Source organism: Papio anubis, chromosome 7 (assembly GCF_008728515.1).
Source record: "Papio anubis isolate 15944 chromosome 7, Panubis1.0, whole genome shotgun sequence".
Lineage (NCBI taxonomy): Eukaryota > Metazoa > Chordata > Mammalia > Primates > Cercopithecidae > Papio > Papio anubis.
In genome coordinates this window covers 144,154,735-144,169,713 of record NC_044982.1, presented here as the reverse complement: position 1 = coordinate 144,169,713, position 14,979 = coordinate 144,154,735, and the positions used below count along the sequence as shown (strand labels likewise).

Below are 14,979 nucleotides of genomic sequence, written 5' to 3'. Positions count from 1 at the left end.
CTACCTACTGAGAAGGCTGAAGCGGGAAGACTGCTTGAGCCCAGGAGTTCAAGGTTATAGTAAGCTATGATCCTGCCACTACACTCCAGCCTGGGCAACAGAACAAGACCCTGTCTCTAAAAAGTAAAGTTTAAGGAACCAGAAAAAGAGAAATGGAGTGTATTATTTTTAGATATTATCAAATCAGGGATTCAGAGTATGGAAAAAAGAAGCATGTTAGAATTATCTGGGAAACCTTTTTAAGATTAGACAAGCAACTCTGGAAGTTCCAAGAGCTGCACTCCTGCATCACCTCACAAATTAACAATCGTTGTGAACTACATTACTGAGTAAAAGCATTCTACCCCTCAGGTGTGCTGGGAGCAGGAAAGAGGGTTAAGAACCACTGCTATATACTATATAACCTCTACAAGGTTAGATGAGTAACAAATAAGCAAGTTATCAAAGTAACTGTTAAAGGACACTACACTGGAAAGGCTTTTAGAAGAAACTGCCGCCGGGCGCGGTGGCTCAAGCCTGTAATCCCAGCACTTTGGGAGGCCGAGACGGGTGGATCACAAGGTCAGGAGATCGAGACCATCCTGGCAAACACGGTGAAACCCCGTCTCTACTAAAAAATACAAAAAACTAGCTGGGCGAGGTGGCGGGCGCCTGTAATCCCAGCTACTACTCGGAGGCTGAGGCAGGAGAATGGTGTAAACCCGGGAGGCAGAGCTTGCAGTGAGCTGAGATCTGGCCACTGCACTCCAGCCTGGGTGACAGAGTGAGACTCCGTCTCAAAATAAAAATACAAATAAAAATAAAAATAAAAAATAAAAAATAAAAAAAAAAAGAAGAAATTGCCGCTGTCTAAACTAAAACAATAAAAGTACATAATCTCTTTCTCTTCGCTATTTTGAAAATGCTTATGTAGCTATTATAATCTCTGAAAATACTTACATTTATCTTAAAAATAATGTACTTTCACAGATTCCAATGTTGACATAATTCTTTAATAAAATTAATTGGAAAACCTAGTATTTCTAAACTTTTATAAGAATCTATCAGGAAAAGAAGAGAAATTCTTTTCAAGGCAAAGTAAATGACTAGATATCATAAAATAAAGCAACATTGAATCAAACCAAATGAGTTTAAATGCTTGGCAGAGTGCTACACACTGAGAAAAATGGCTTTACTATTTTCAATTTATAATCACACCATAGGAAACCAAATTAACTGGAGCACAGCATTTAAGATCACAGTATACTCTTCCTATTATATGTTGGTCAAGTTCTCATTAAAGCAATTTTGGCTTATCAGAACAGGAACAAGGTAAAGAAAAGAATCAAGAAAAAACACTTTTCTCCCTATTTTATCAAGGAATCACTTGTTAAGCTTCTCAACTCCATGCAAAAAAAGTTAAAGGACTGATAATCCATAAAAATGCCCACTTTTCCTACTCATAAAGTTCGGGATGAAGGGGAAAAAGTCAGCGCAGAACAAAGGGACCAAAGGAAGGGGGTGAGGGAGATATTTTTAAAATTTAACCCAAGAGGAAAGGGATAATTTACTAAAATGAACATTTTTAAATTGTCAGTACTTGAAATCTTCATGAAAACAAAAGGTTTGGTAGGGAGAGGGATATCACAGATTAGATACGTATTACAGACAAAATGATGACTCCACATTTCATTAGGTATTGACAGTATTATATTACCAAATAATTTCTTGAAATAGTACACAGGTGTTCAATCTCTTCCAAATTCTCTGTCTCTCTATATATGTATCTTTTTTGAGACGGAGTCTTACTCTGTTGCCCAGGCTGGACTGCAGTGGCGTGACCTTGGCTTACCACAACCTTCGCCTCCCAGGTTCAAGTGATTCTCTTGCCTCAGCCTCCCAATTAGCTGGGACTACAAGCGCATACCACCATGCCCAGCTAATTTTTGTATTTTTAGTAGAAACGGGGTTTCACTATGTTGGCCAGGCTGGTCTCAAACTCCTGACCTTGTGATCTGCCCACCTTGGCCTCCCAAACTTCTATATTAAATTTGTTAATACTTATATCTAATTAAGGACACAGATTCCCCATAGACATAAATACACTTAGCTATTGTCTTTTCTGGCAAATTCAATTTTATTTTCCAAGCAGCTGCACATATCTATTATCCACGATACACTATACCTTGCATTAGTATTACCAATTCCATTACCATCAGTGCCACACAAGAATGAATTAGGACAAACATTTCAAGCAACTTTGTAGCTATTAAAGGGATCCTCAACTCTCAAGCACTTTCCATACCTTTGTTTTTATTAAGAAGTCAATCTCACTTTGGGAGGCCAAGGCAGGTGAATCATGAGGCCAGGAGTTTGAGACCAGCCTGGCCAATATGGTGAAACCCCGCCTTTACTAAAAATACAAAAAATTAGCTGGGCGTGGTGGTGGGCACCTGTAATTCCAGCTACTCAGGAGGCTGAGGCAGGAGAATCACTTGAACCTGGGAGGCAGAGGTTGCAGTGAGCTGAGATCACACCACTGACTCCAGCCTGGGGGACAGTGCAAGACTCTGTCTCAAAAAAAATAATAATAGTATAAAATAATAATAATAATAACATAAAAAAGAAGACAATCTGCTTTAAGCTATTAGCATACTTATACAGATATGACTCCAGTTCAGATACCTACCCTGTTCCGATGTGCATTGATTGATGCATAACGAACTGTCCCTCGAAAGCCTGCCACAGCTCGAGGCTACAACAAAGCCATGCAAAGAATAATAAATGAGTTTCAAACAGCAATACACTCAGCACACTTGAACCCATGAAGTAAATGCAAGAAACATGTCTTTTATTGTCACAATAAAACACTATTTAATTTCTAACTTTTAACTATGAAATTACAAGAAACTAGAGAGATTATCTCTAAATCACATCTTTAAAAAAAAACACTGATAAAATTGTAATTTTCAGTTCCGTTTTTTCCTACCTACATTTTAAAATACAGGGGCATTTATGACATCTATACAACTCTGTATATTAGAAAATATTAAATGCTTTCATATACCCATAATCATGATAAGCATCATAGTATATACATTAATATTCAGGTTCTGGATACAAATAAATATATTTAGATGGTGAGGAATCACTAAGTAACCTGAGATACCAAGCTCTTCATACCTTGGCTATTTCATTCAAACTCAATTCAAAGGTAGTGGTAACTTGTACCCTACCTTCATATGCAATTCATGTATTAAAAATTCAAGTTATTGGGTGCTTAGTATGTGCCACATACTAGAAATAACACCAACATGAAAAATATACGATCCTAGTCCTCAGAGAACTCAACTTAGAATAAAGTCCAGGCTTTTTACTTAGCCTATAAGACTTCATGATCTGGCATTTGTCTCCTTTCACAATGGATTTACCGTGGTTTCTTTTATGACCAATTTTAGTTTTAGCTCAAAACAGTGCACACGATTCTCTCCAGTTGGAATCCCAGCTCCTTGAATCTCTCCAATCTACTCCATTTTAAGGCTTCTGCTCACATGTCACCTCCTCAGAGAAACTTCCCTTAATCATTCTAATCTAAAATACTACTCCCCCCATCTGTAGTGCCACTCTATTCTTTTACTCTGCTTTATATCTTTTTAATACCTTTACTACCCCCACATCAATTTTATTTATATTCTTATTCTGTTTATTGCCCATTTGTTTAGATTTTAATTTTTTTTAAGAGATGACGTCTCACTCTGTAGCCCAGGCTGTAGTGCAGTGGTATAATCATAGTTCACAGCAGCCTCAAATTCCTGGGCTCAAGTGATCCTCCTGCCTCAGCCTCCCAAGTAGCTGGAACTACTGGAGTGTGCCACCACATAGGGTTAATCTATTTTAATTTGTTTACTGGCTGTCTTCTTTTAGTCCATGGAATATAAACTCTGTGTGGGTGAGGTCTTTGTCTTGCTCATTTTACAATTATAGATATAGACTCTGACAGGTATGTAACTTGTCTAAGGACACACAAATCAGTAAATAATAAAACCAGGCATTAACTAAGGTCTTTCAACATTGTCTCCATTCTACCGCTCCCCAAGAATCAAGTAAGTACCCTGAGGATTTGTGGGTGGCACTGTAGCTCAATATGAAAACTGACAAACTTGAAAATGATCATAGACAAACTTTTCATTAGTATAATTTTTTTTTTCTTAAGTAACCTCAAATTTTTCTCAATTAGCATGTATTACTTTTGTAGTCAGAAAAGACAGTAAAAAATCCTGGCCAGGCGCACTGGCTCACATCTGTAATCTCAGCACTTTGGGAGGCTAAAGTGGGCAGATCACAAGGGCAAGAGATCGAGACCATCCTGACCAACATGGTGAAACCCCATCTCTACTAAAAATACAAAATTAGCTGGGCATGGTGGTGCATGCCTGTAATCCCAGCTACTCAAGAGGCTGAGGCAGGATAATCACTTGAACCCGGGAGATGGAGGTTGCAGTGAGCCGAGATTGTGCTACCGCGCTCCACTCTGGGCGACAGAGTGAGACTCTGTCTCAAAAAAAAAAAAAAAAAAAAAAATCCTTACCAGAATAATTTGGTCATATGTTACCACACAGGATAAACAATCTATGTGTTCTTCCTCCATTTTCTCATTTTATAATCTATGTTTAATCAAGTTAGCTATTTCATTTCTTCCTTCATTAAATACTCTCTTTCCCTTTACTTTTGTTTGGTTTTTAAGACACCTATTTTAAAATATTCTCTATTTAATGGCAAGTCTCAGTAATTAAAAGTTCCTGCAATCTTTAAAAAAAATCCCCATTATTTTCTTAGCTGCCATTCATTGACAATCATAGTCAGTGGATCCCAATATTTTCCTAAGACATCATGGTTAACAGGAATACCTAATATGCTCAATTTGGTTGATGGAACTAAGGTTGGAGAGTTTTCTTTTTAGAAGAAAAATGTCTAAGAGAATATATGAAAATCTACTATGAATCTTTTTCAGTTAATAACGTTTCAGAGGTTGTACTTTTATTCATTACCTGACATGAGCCTTCAGTTAACACAGAATTTTTTGTGTGTGTTATATAATTTTGCCCAATTATTTTCATTCCAGTAACTGTCAGAATGAAAACCTCCAGACTTATTATCACATTCTACAGCCTAGTCCACAGCTGATTGGGCATCTGGACTTCTCCCTGATGGATTCTAGCCAAGACAAGCCCAGGAGACTCTTTCTACTTAAGAGTTTCCCTGGCATGGCTCTGACCTTACTTCTGCCATAGAAAGGCTGAAATAGAGATAAAGAGAAATCAGCTGTTTAGAGAAATCTTGAGATAAGTAGTCAAAGAAATAACACCAGTTTGCATATCTCATCTAATTCTAATAGAAAAAGAAATAATGTCAGATCAAGGAAATTCAATCACCTTATTTAATGTAGTAAAGACAACTCAAACCCAACTGGGGAAAAACAGTCATGTATGCAAATGATTCCAATTTAAAGCAGATTATAATGAATACCATTAGTGAAGCACCATGAAATATAAACACTTGGGAGTGGTAAGGATTAGTTCCATGTAGTAGGAGGGAGGAAGGACAAGTCTTAGGAATAGGCAGCACTTTACTGGGTCTTGAAACAAATAATCTCTTGAAACTTCCTCAATTGATGGCACTTTGCCAATATTTATCAAAATTGTAAATGCATATATTCACTTTGTCTCACAATTTCACTTGTGGAAATTTATCTCACAGATATACTTGTATGTGCAAAAATAGTGGATGTAGTCAGTCACTACCATCATTGTTTGTGATAGCAAAAGATTGAGGGCAACCTAAATGTCTGCCAATAGGAGACTCTGATTAAATAAATTATAGTATGTCCAAATAATGGAATACATTCTGAAGTTGCAAAAAAAAAAGAGGGGCCAGGCACGGTAGTTCATGGTTATAATTCCAGAACTTTGGGGAGTCTAAGGCAGGAGGATCACTTGAGGCCAGGAGTTCAAGACCAGCCTGGGCAACATAGTGAGACCCTGTCTCTGGACAAAAAAAAAGAAAAAAAAAAAGAATTAAAGAATTAGCTGGGCATGGTGGCATGCACCTATAGTCCCTGCTACCAGCTACTTGGGAGGCTGAGGTGGGAGAATCCCCCAGCTACTTAGGAGGATGCGGTAGGAGGACCTCTGAGTCATAGCTGTAGTGAGCTGTGATCATGCCACTCCACTCCAGCTTGGGTGACAGAGCGAGACCCTGTCTAAAAGAAAGAAAAAAAAAAAGAATGAGGAAGTTCTATATACCAACATGGAAAGATCGTCTAGATACACTGTCAAGTGAAAAAAAAGAAAGGTATAGAATGTATATCATGCTACCTTTTTAATCAAAAAGGTAAAAATAAGAATGTTCATTTGTATTTATTGTATGTGAATAAAGAAATTCTGGAAGAATATATTAAGAAACTAATAACAGTACAGCTACCTAAAGGTGAACGTAGGGAGTAGGGGGAAGAATCAGAGACAATATAGGAAATGAGTAGATTTGGAATGGGCAGAGGTGAAATGGAGATTTATTTCACTGTTTACTTTTTAATTTCTTTTCAAGTCAGGTTTAATTTACTTTACTCTGAATTACTGAGGTATCATTTACTTACAATAAAATTCATACTTTATGTATACACAGTTTTATGAGTTTTGACTGATATAAAGTCACATAACCACCACCACAACTAAGATATCAAATATTTCCATCACTCCAATAAGTTTCCTTAAGGCCCCTTTGAGTCAATCCCTCCCCACCCCTAGTCTCTGACAACCAATGATTTCTGTCCCTTGTCAGCACTTAGTATTGTCTGGTTTTTGTTTTAACCATTCTAATTGGTAGGCAGTGGTATCTTGCCAGGGTTTTAATTTGCATTTCCCTAATAACTAATGATATTGACCATCTCTTAATATGCTTATTTGCCATTTGTTATCTCTTCTTTGATAAAATGTCTATTCAAATATTTAGCCCACTTTTACTGTGTTGCTTTCTTTTTATTGAGTTGTATGAGTTGTTCATAGATCCTGGACATAAAACCTTTATCAGATGTGTGTTCTGCAAATATTTTTCCCCATCTGTGACTTGTCTTTTCATTTGCTCGACAGTGTCTTTCAAAGAGCATAAGTGTTTAATTTTGATACATTTTTAATTCTTTAACTTTTGCATCACATGAATATGTTACCTATTTGAAATTTATATTTAAAAATATTTTGAAAGAAAAAGAAAGTAAAAAGTGAATATTTAACAATCTATGAGCATATTTTATTTGATACCTAGATATTCAAATGAAAACAAAAAAGAAAAAATAAATTGGGCCTTGAAGAGCTGACGGAATTACAACAGAAAAAATGAGATGCATTTTAAGTCAAAAGAACATGGTTAACAACGCAAAGAGGGAGGAAAGTACTGTTGGTGTTAGAGAAACAAATCTGGTATGACTGTAGCTGACCATGAGAGGAAAAAAACAGGAAAATAGGTTGAAGTCAGATTAAGGGAGGATTTAAATGTCAAATTAAGATCTTCTTTAATTTGGTTTATAACGTGTAGGTAATTGGAATTCATAAAATATTTTTAGGCTGGGTGTGGTGGCTCACGCCTGTAATTGCAGCACTTTGGGAGGCCGAGACGGGTGGATCACGAGGTCAGGAGATCGAGACCATCCTGGCTCACACTGTGAACCCCGTCTCTACTAAAAATACAAAAAATTAGCTGGGCGCGGTGGTGGGCGCCTGTAGTCCCAGCTGCATGGGAGGCTGAGGCAGGAGAATGGCATGAACCCAGGGGACAGAGCTTGCAGTGAGTGGAGATCGCGCCGCTGCACTCCAGCCTGGGCGACACAGCAAGATTCCGTCTCAAAAAAAAAAAAATTTTTCAGCTGGAAAGTAACGATTGAGAAAATGCTCTGCATGTATGTTGACTCTGGTGGAAGTATAACAGACTGAAAGGAGAAGACAGAGAGATGAGTGAGGAAACTATTTTAACAAAACAAACAACAAAATTAGTACAAGGGCAGAAGCAGTGTGAATGTAAAGGAGAGAAGGTATGTTAGAGACAGGATGAACTCCTAGGAGAATAAACCAAGAAAGAAGAGAATGACTCTAGCCTATTGCTAACAAAAGAGAAAAGATCAGGGGAAAAAATGCAAGAACTATGTAATAGAACTCCCAATGGAATTAAGAAAGTATCTCAAATTCAGCTGAAATTCTGAAATACTAACAGAGAAAAAAGACTTTAAAAATTGTTCTTACATAAGTTACTACAATCCTAGGCACTGGAAGTTTCAGGCGAATGGTTAGGACAGGAGCAACAGGAGAAAACATGTCACTCCAAGAGCTTACATACAAAGGGCCAGTGTGAGATGCCAGCTGAAGGGCTGAAACTGGGGAATGCCTTAAAAGCAGGACACATACACAAAATGAACAGGCAGATTCAAATCATTAGGTAAACAGAAGTTCAACTCTGAAATTATGAATCAAAGTGTTGCAGATATATATAGTTTAGGACTTCTTTGCCCCTCACAACCCTACTTAATGTAACTAATACATCTTAAAGGTGATAAAGAGTAGAGGCTGTCAAAACCAACTTCATAAAACAACACACTGGTATAACAGATACACTCCATCATTCCCTTTGCAATGCCTTCTGACTGATGGTCCTACACCACAAGATTGGTAAATAAATATGCATCTATGTTTTGAGGAAGTTCCTTCGTGGTGATAGAATAGCTTTGTATCTGGATTATGGTGTTGATGTCTTAGTCCATTTGTGCTGCTACAAAATAAGCTTGCCCAACATGTAGCCCAGGATGGCTTTGAACATAACCCAACACAAATTCATAAACTTTCCTAAAACATTATTGGGATTTTTTTTTTTTAGTTCATCAGCTATTGTTAGTATATTTCATGTGTGGCCCAAGACAATGCTTCTTCCATTGTGGCCCAGGGAAGCCAAAAGATTGGACATCCCTGCTATAAAGGAATACATGAGGCTGAAAATTTATAAAGAAAAGAGGTCTGTTTGGTTCACAGTTCTGCATGCAGGTTGTATAAGAAACATGGCACCAGCATCTGCTTCTGGTGAGGGCTTCAGGCTGCTACCACTCATGGTGGAAGGCAAAGCAGAGGAGGCATGTGCAGAGGTCACATGGTGAGAAAGGAAGCAAGAAGGTGGGGGAAGGTGCCAGGCTCTTTTTAACAACCAGCTCTCACAAGAACTAACAGTGAGAACTCACGACCCTCCGCTCCCAGGGGAGAGGAGTGATCTATTCATGAGTGATCCATCCCACGACCCAAACACTGCCCGTTAGGCCTCACTTCTAGCATTGGGAATCAAATTTAAACATCAGATTTGGATGGGACATTCAAATTATAGCAGTTGGTTATATTAATCTATACATGTGATAAAATTTCACATACCACCACCCCCACCAAAACGTGCATGTTGAACCTGGTAAAATCTAAGTCTGTACTTGAGTTAATAATATTATACTCTAACATCGCAATTAAAAGAACTAGAGAAGCAAGAGCAAACACATTCGAAAGCTAGCAGAAGGCTAGAAATAACTAAGATCAGAGCAGAACTGAAGGAGATAGAGACACAAAAAACCCTCCAAAAAATCAATGAATCCAGGAGTTGGTTTTTTGAAAAGATCAACAAAATTGACAGACCACTAGCAAGACTAATAAAGAAGAAACGAGAGAAGAATCAAATCGACGCAATTAAAAATGATAAAGGGGATATCACCACCGACCCCACAGAAATACAAACTACCATCAGAGAATACTATAAACACCTCTACGCAAATAAACTGGAAAATCTAGAAGAAATGGATAATTTCCTGGACACTTACACTCTTCCAAGACTAAACCAGGAAGAAGTTGAATCCCTGAATAGACCAATAGCAGGCTCTGAAATTGAGGCAACAATTAATAGCCTACCAACCAAAAAAAGTCCAGGACCAGATGGATTCACAGCTGAATTCTACCAGAGGTACAAGGAGGAGTTGGTACCATTCCTTCTGAAACTATTCCAATCAATAGAAAAAGAGGGAATCCTCCCTAACTCATTTTATGAGGCCAACATCATCCTGATACCAAAGCCTGGCAGAGATACAACAAAAAAAGAGAATTTTAGACCAATATCCCTGATGAACATTGATGCAAAAATCCTCAATAAAATACTGGCAAACCGGATTCAGCAACACATCAAAAAGCTTATCCACCATGATCAAGTGGGCTTCATCCCTGGGATGCAAGGCTGGTTCAACATTCGCAAATCAATAAACATAATCCGGCATATAAACAGAACCAAAGACAAGAACCACATGATTATTTCAATAGATGCAGAAAAGGCTTTTGACAAAATTCAACAGCCCTTCATGCTAAAAATGCTCAATAAATTCGGTATTGATGGAACGTACCTCAAAATAATAAGAGCTATTTATGACAAACCCACAGCCAATATCATACTGAATGGGCAAAAACTGGAAAAATTCCCTTTGAAAACTGGCACAAGACAGGGATGCCCTCTCTCACCACTCCTATTCAACATAGTGTTGGAAGTTCTGGCTAGGGCAATTAGGCAAGAGAAAGAAATCAGGGGTATTCAGTTAGGAAAAGAAGAAGTCAAATTGTCCCTGTTTGCAGATGACATGATTGTATATTTAGAAAACCCCATTGTCTCAGCCCAAAATCTCCTTAAGCTGATAAGCAACTTCAGCAAAGTCTCAGGATACAAAATTAATGTGCAAAAATCACAAGCATTCTTATACACCAGTAACAGACAAACAGAGAGCCAAATCATGAATGAACTTCCATTCACAATTGCTTCAAAGAGAATAAAATACCTAGGAATCCAACTTACAAGGGATGTAAAGGACCTCTTCAAGGAGAACTACAAACCACTGCTCAGTGAAATAAAAGAGGACACAAACAAATGGAAGAACATACCATGCTCATGGATAGGAAGAATCAATATCGTGAAAATGGCCATACTGCCCAAGGTAATTTATAGATTCAATGCCATCCCCATCAAGCTACCAATGACTTTCTTCACAGAATTGGAAAAAACTGCTTTAAAGTTCATATGGAAACAAAAAAGAGCCCGCATCTCCAAGACAATCCTAAGTCAAAAGAACAAAGCTGGAGGCATCACGCTACCTGACTTCAAACTATACTACAAGGCTACAGTAACCAAAACAGCATGGTACTGGTACCAAAACAGAGATACAGACCAATGGAACAGAACAGAGTCCTCAGAAATAATACCACACATCTACAGCCATCTGATCTTTGACAAACCTGAGAAAAACAAGAAATGGGGAAAGGATTCCCTATTTAATAAATGGTGCTGGGAAAATTGGCTAGCCATAAGTAGAAAGCTGAAACTGGATCCTTTCCTTACTCCTTATACGAAAATTAATTCAAGATGGATTAGAGACTTAAATGTTAGACCTAATACCATAAAAACCCTAGAGGAAAACCTAGGTAGTACCATTCAGGACATAGGCATGGGCAAAGACTTCATGTCTAAAACACCAAAAGCAACGGCAGCAAAAGCCAAAATTGACAAATGGGATCTCATTAAACTAAAGAGCTTCTGCACAGCAAAAGAAACTACCATCAGAGTGAACAGGCAACCTACAGAATGGGAGAAAAATTTTGCAATCTACTCATCTGACAAAGGGCTAATATCCAGAACCTACAAAGAACTCAAACAAATTTACAAGAAAAAAACAAACAACCCCATCAAAAAGTGGGCAAAGGATATGAATAGACATTTCTCAAAAGAAGACATTCATACAGCCAACAAACACATGAAAAAATGCTCATCATCACTGGCCATCAGAGAAATGCAAATCAAAACCACAATGAGATACCATCTCACACCAGTTAGAATGGCGATCATTAAAAAGTCAGGAAACAACAGGTGCTGGAGAGGATGTGGAGAAATAGGAACACTTTTACACTGTTGGTGGGATTGTAAACTAGTTCAACCATTATGGAAAACAGTATGGCGATTCCTCAAGGATCTAGAACTAGATGTACCATATGACCCAGCCATCCCATTACTGGGTATATACCCAAAGGATTATAAATTATGCTGCTCTAAAGACACATGCACACGTATGTTTATTGCAGCACTATTCACAATAGCAAAGACTTGGAATCAACCCAAATGTCCATCAGTGACAGATTGGATTAAGAAAATGTGGCACATATACACCATGGAATACTATGCAGCCATAAAAAAGGATGAGTTTGTGTCCTTTGTAGGGACATGGATGCAGCTGGAATCCATCATTCTTAGCAAACTATCACAAGAACAGAAAACCAAACACCGCATGTTCTCACTCATAGGTGGGAACTGAACAATGAGATCACTTGGACTCGGGAAGGGGAACATCACACACCGGGGCCTATCATGGGGAGGGGGGAGGGGGGGAGGGATTGCATTGGGAGTTATACCTGATGTAAATGACGAGTTGATGGGTGCAGCACACCAACAAGGCACAAGTATACATATGTAACAAACCTGCACGTTATGCACATGTACCCTACAACTTACAGTATAATAATAATAAATAAATTAAAAAAAAAAATATTATACCAACATCAATTTCCCAGTTTTGACAATGTACTATGATTATGTAAGGTATTATCACTGGAGAAAGCTGGGTGAAGGTACATGGTAACTGTATTATTTTTGTAACTTCTTATGAGTCTTAACTATTTGAAAACAAAAAGACAAAACAAAGAAAACTATAAAAAATGCTTAAAGTATTATGTCGTGATTCTTCATCCTTAATGAATCTTCAAATAACAGACCAACTACTATTACATATTGATCAGCTAACAGAGTATTTACTGTGATAACAAAACAGTATTTGTTATGATGAGAACTCATAGACACAAAGGGAAAGACGAACATTGGGGCCTACTTCAGGGTGGGGGGTGGGAGGAAGGAAAGGAGCAGAAAAAATAACCATTGGGTACTAGGCTTAGTACCCAGGTGATGAAATAATCTATATAACAAACCCCCATGGCACGAGTTTACCTATAACAAACTTGCACATGTGCCCCCAAACCCAAAATAGAAATGAAAAATAATAATAAAAAAGGACAACAATATACATCAAATCAGGGGGAAAAGCAAATAATAATAATAATAAAATAATAAAAAAGCAGAGGAGGCCAGGTGCGGTGGCTCACACCTGTAATTTTAGAACTTTGAGAAGCTGAGGCAAGAAGATCACCTGAGCCCAGGAGAGGCTACAATGAGTTTTGATTGCACCACTGCACTCTGAGCCTGTGCAACAGAGCAAGATCCTATCTCTTTAAATAATAATAAAAAATTTAAAAAGCAAAGGGAAAGGAATATGAGAGGGAAAAGGGAGAGAGGGACTGGATTAAAAACATTAAAAGTCGATTGGGTTAAATTCATAAGCTAAACATAAAGGCTTGTCATGGCAGCTATCTGCATCTGCTCCCTAACTCCAAAACAAGTACCCTCAAGATCTGCAGAAGAGAGAAGAAAGAAAACAAAGAAACTAGTTAACACAAAATATAGAATGGAGAGTATGTCAAGGGCTGCACTGGCTAATGTGATAGCCACTTAAAATTAAATGAATTTAAAATTCAGTTCCTGGACCAGGTGTGGTGGCTCATGCCTGTAATCCCAGCACTTTAGGAGGCTGAAGAGGGTGGATCCCTTGAGGTCAGGAGTTCGAAACCAGCCTGGCCAACATGGTGAAATCTCGTCTCTACTAAAAACGCAAAAAGAAATTAGCTGGGTGTGGTGGTAGGCGCCTGTAGTCCCAGCTACTCGGGAGGCTGAGGCAAGAGAATCGCTTGAACCTAGGAGGTAGAGGTAGCAGTGAGTTGAGACAGCGCCACTGCACTCTGGCATGGGTGACACAGCGAGACTCCATTTCAAAAAAATAAAAATAAAAATAAAATAAAATAAAATATTAAATTAAATTAAATTAAATTCAGTTCCTCATTTGCTCTGGCTACAATCCAAGTGCTCTATAGCCACATGTAGCTAGTGGCTATCATATAAGACAGTACAGATACAGAACATTGCTATCATCATAGAAAGCTCCATTTGTCAGTGCTACTTGAGGAAGAAAAAGGGATATGATCAGGAAAGGACCCACAGTGTGCTTCTAAGATGGTAATACGCCATTTCTTAACCTAGATGGAGGCCAGTAATGTTTCGTTATTCTTAATTTTTAATGTTTTTTACACTCTTCTGGAATATATAGCAAGACAAAATAAACAAAATCAAAATACAGATTTCTGCAGATAACATGATGGTATACTTAGACAATCCAAACAACTGATTCAAGTTTCCTAGCAATAAAGAAATAATTGTACATATGAAACAAATCTACAATGGGAACTTTTGATTTTACATTAGTAGAACAATATGAGAAAATTATTTCAAACACAATCCAAAAAAGTATGACATTAACTTTTTTTAAAATTTATTTTTATTTTATGTTTATTATTAATTTCATCAAACCAAAACTTTAAAGAAGCAGACAGATCCCAAAATGGACAGGAGCTGAGACCAAATAAGGCTTGTGAATCCCATACTGAGACCAAATAAGTCCATTTACAATATTGACAGAGTGACATCAATGCCTTACAGTTTTATTGCTAAATTAAGTTTGGCCTAAAACTGCCTCTGTACATGTTTTATGGCTGGTCTAGAGGTAATGATGGTAACCTAACTTGAGTATAAATAGACTGTAAACTACTCTTGTAACAAACAGCCAAGTCTCAGCCAACCACAGCAGCCAACTGTTCAAAGCAGATTCAAATAAAGCAAATGCCCAGCTGTAAGCAATCCAGCTGTTTCTATACCTCACTTACATTTTCTGTACTCATTTTACTTTTTATGTTCATACATGTTATCTGACCATGTGGCAGCCCCAGAGTCATTCTGAACCTGTTC

The 14,979-nt window shown here is 37.8% G+C and overlaps 1 protein-coding gene across 10 annotated transcripts in view; it reads right to left on the bottom strand.

The window, feature by feature from the left end:
- The window catches only part of TTBK2 (tau tubulin kinase 2), a 177,536-nt gene that overhangs the window by 75,584 nt on the left and 86,973 nt on the right, over positions 1 to 14,979 (bottom strand). For all 10 annotated transcript variants that reach the window (XM_021940500.2, XM_017960562.3, XM_017960565.3 and 7 more), the window contains one exon: positions 2,669 to 2,734. In XM_021940500.2, coding sequence (XP_021796192.1) covers positions 2,669 to 2,734 — 66 coding nt within the window. The remainder of the gene's footprint in view (positions 1 to 2,668; positions 2,735 to 14,979) is intronic.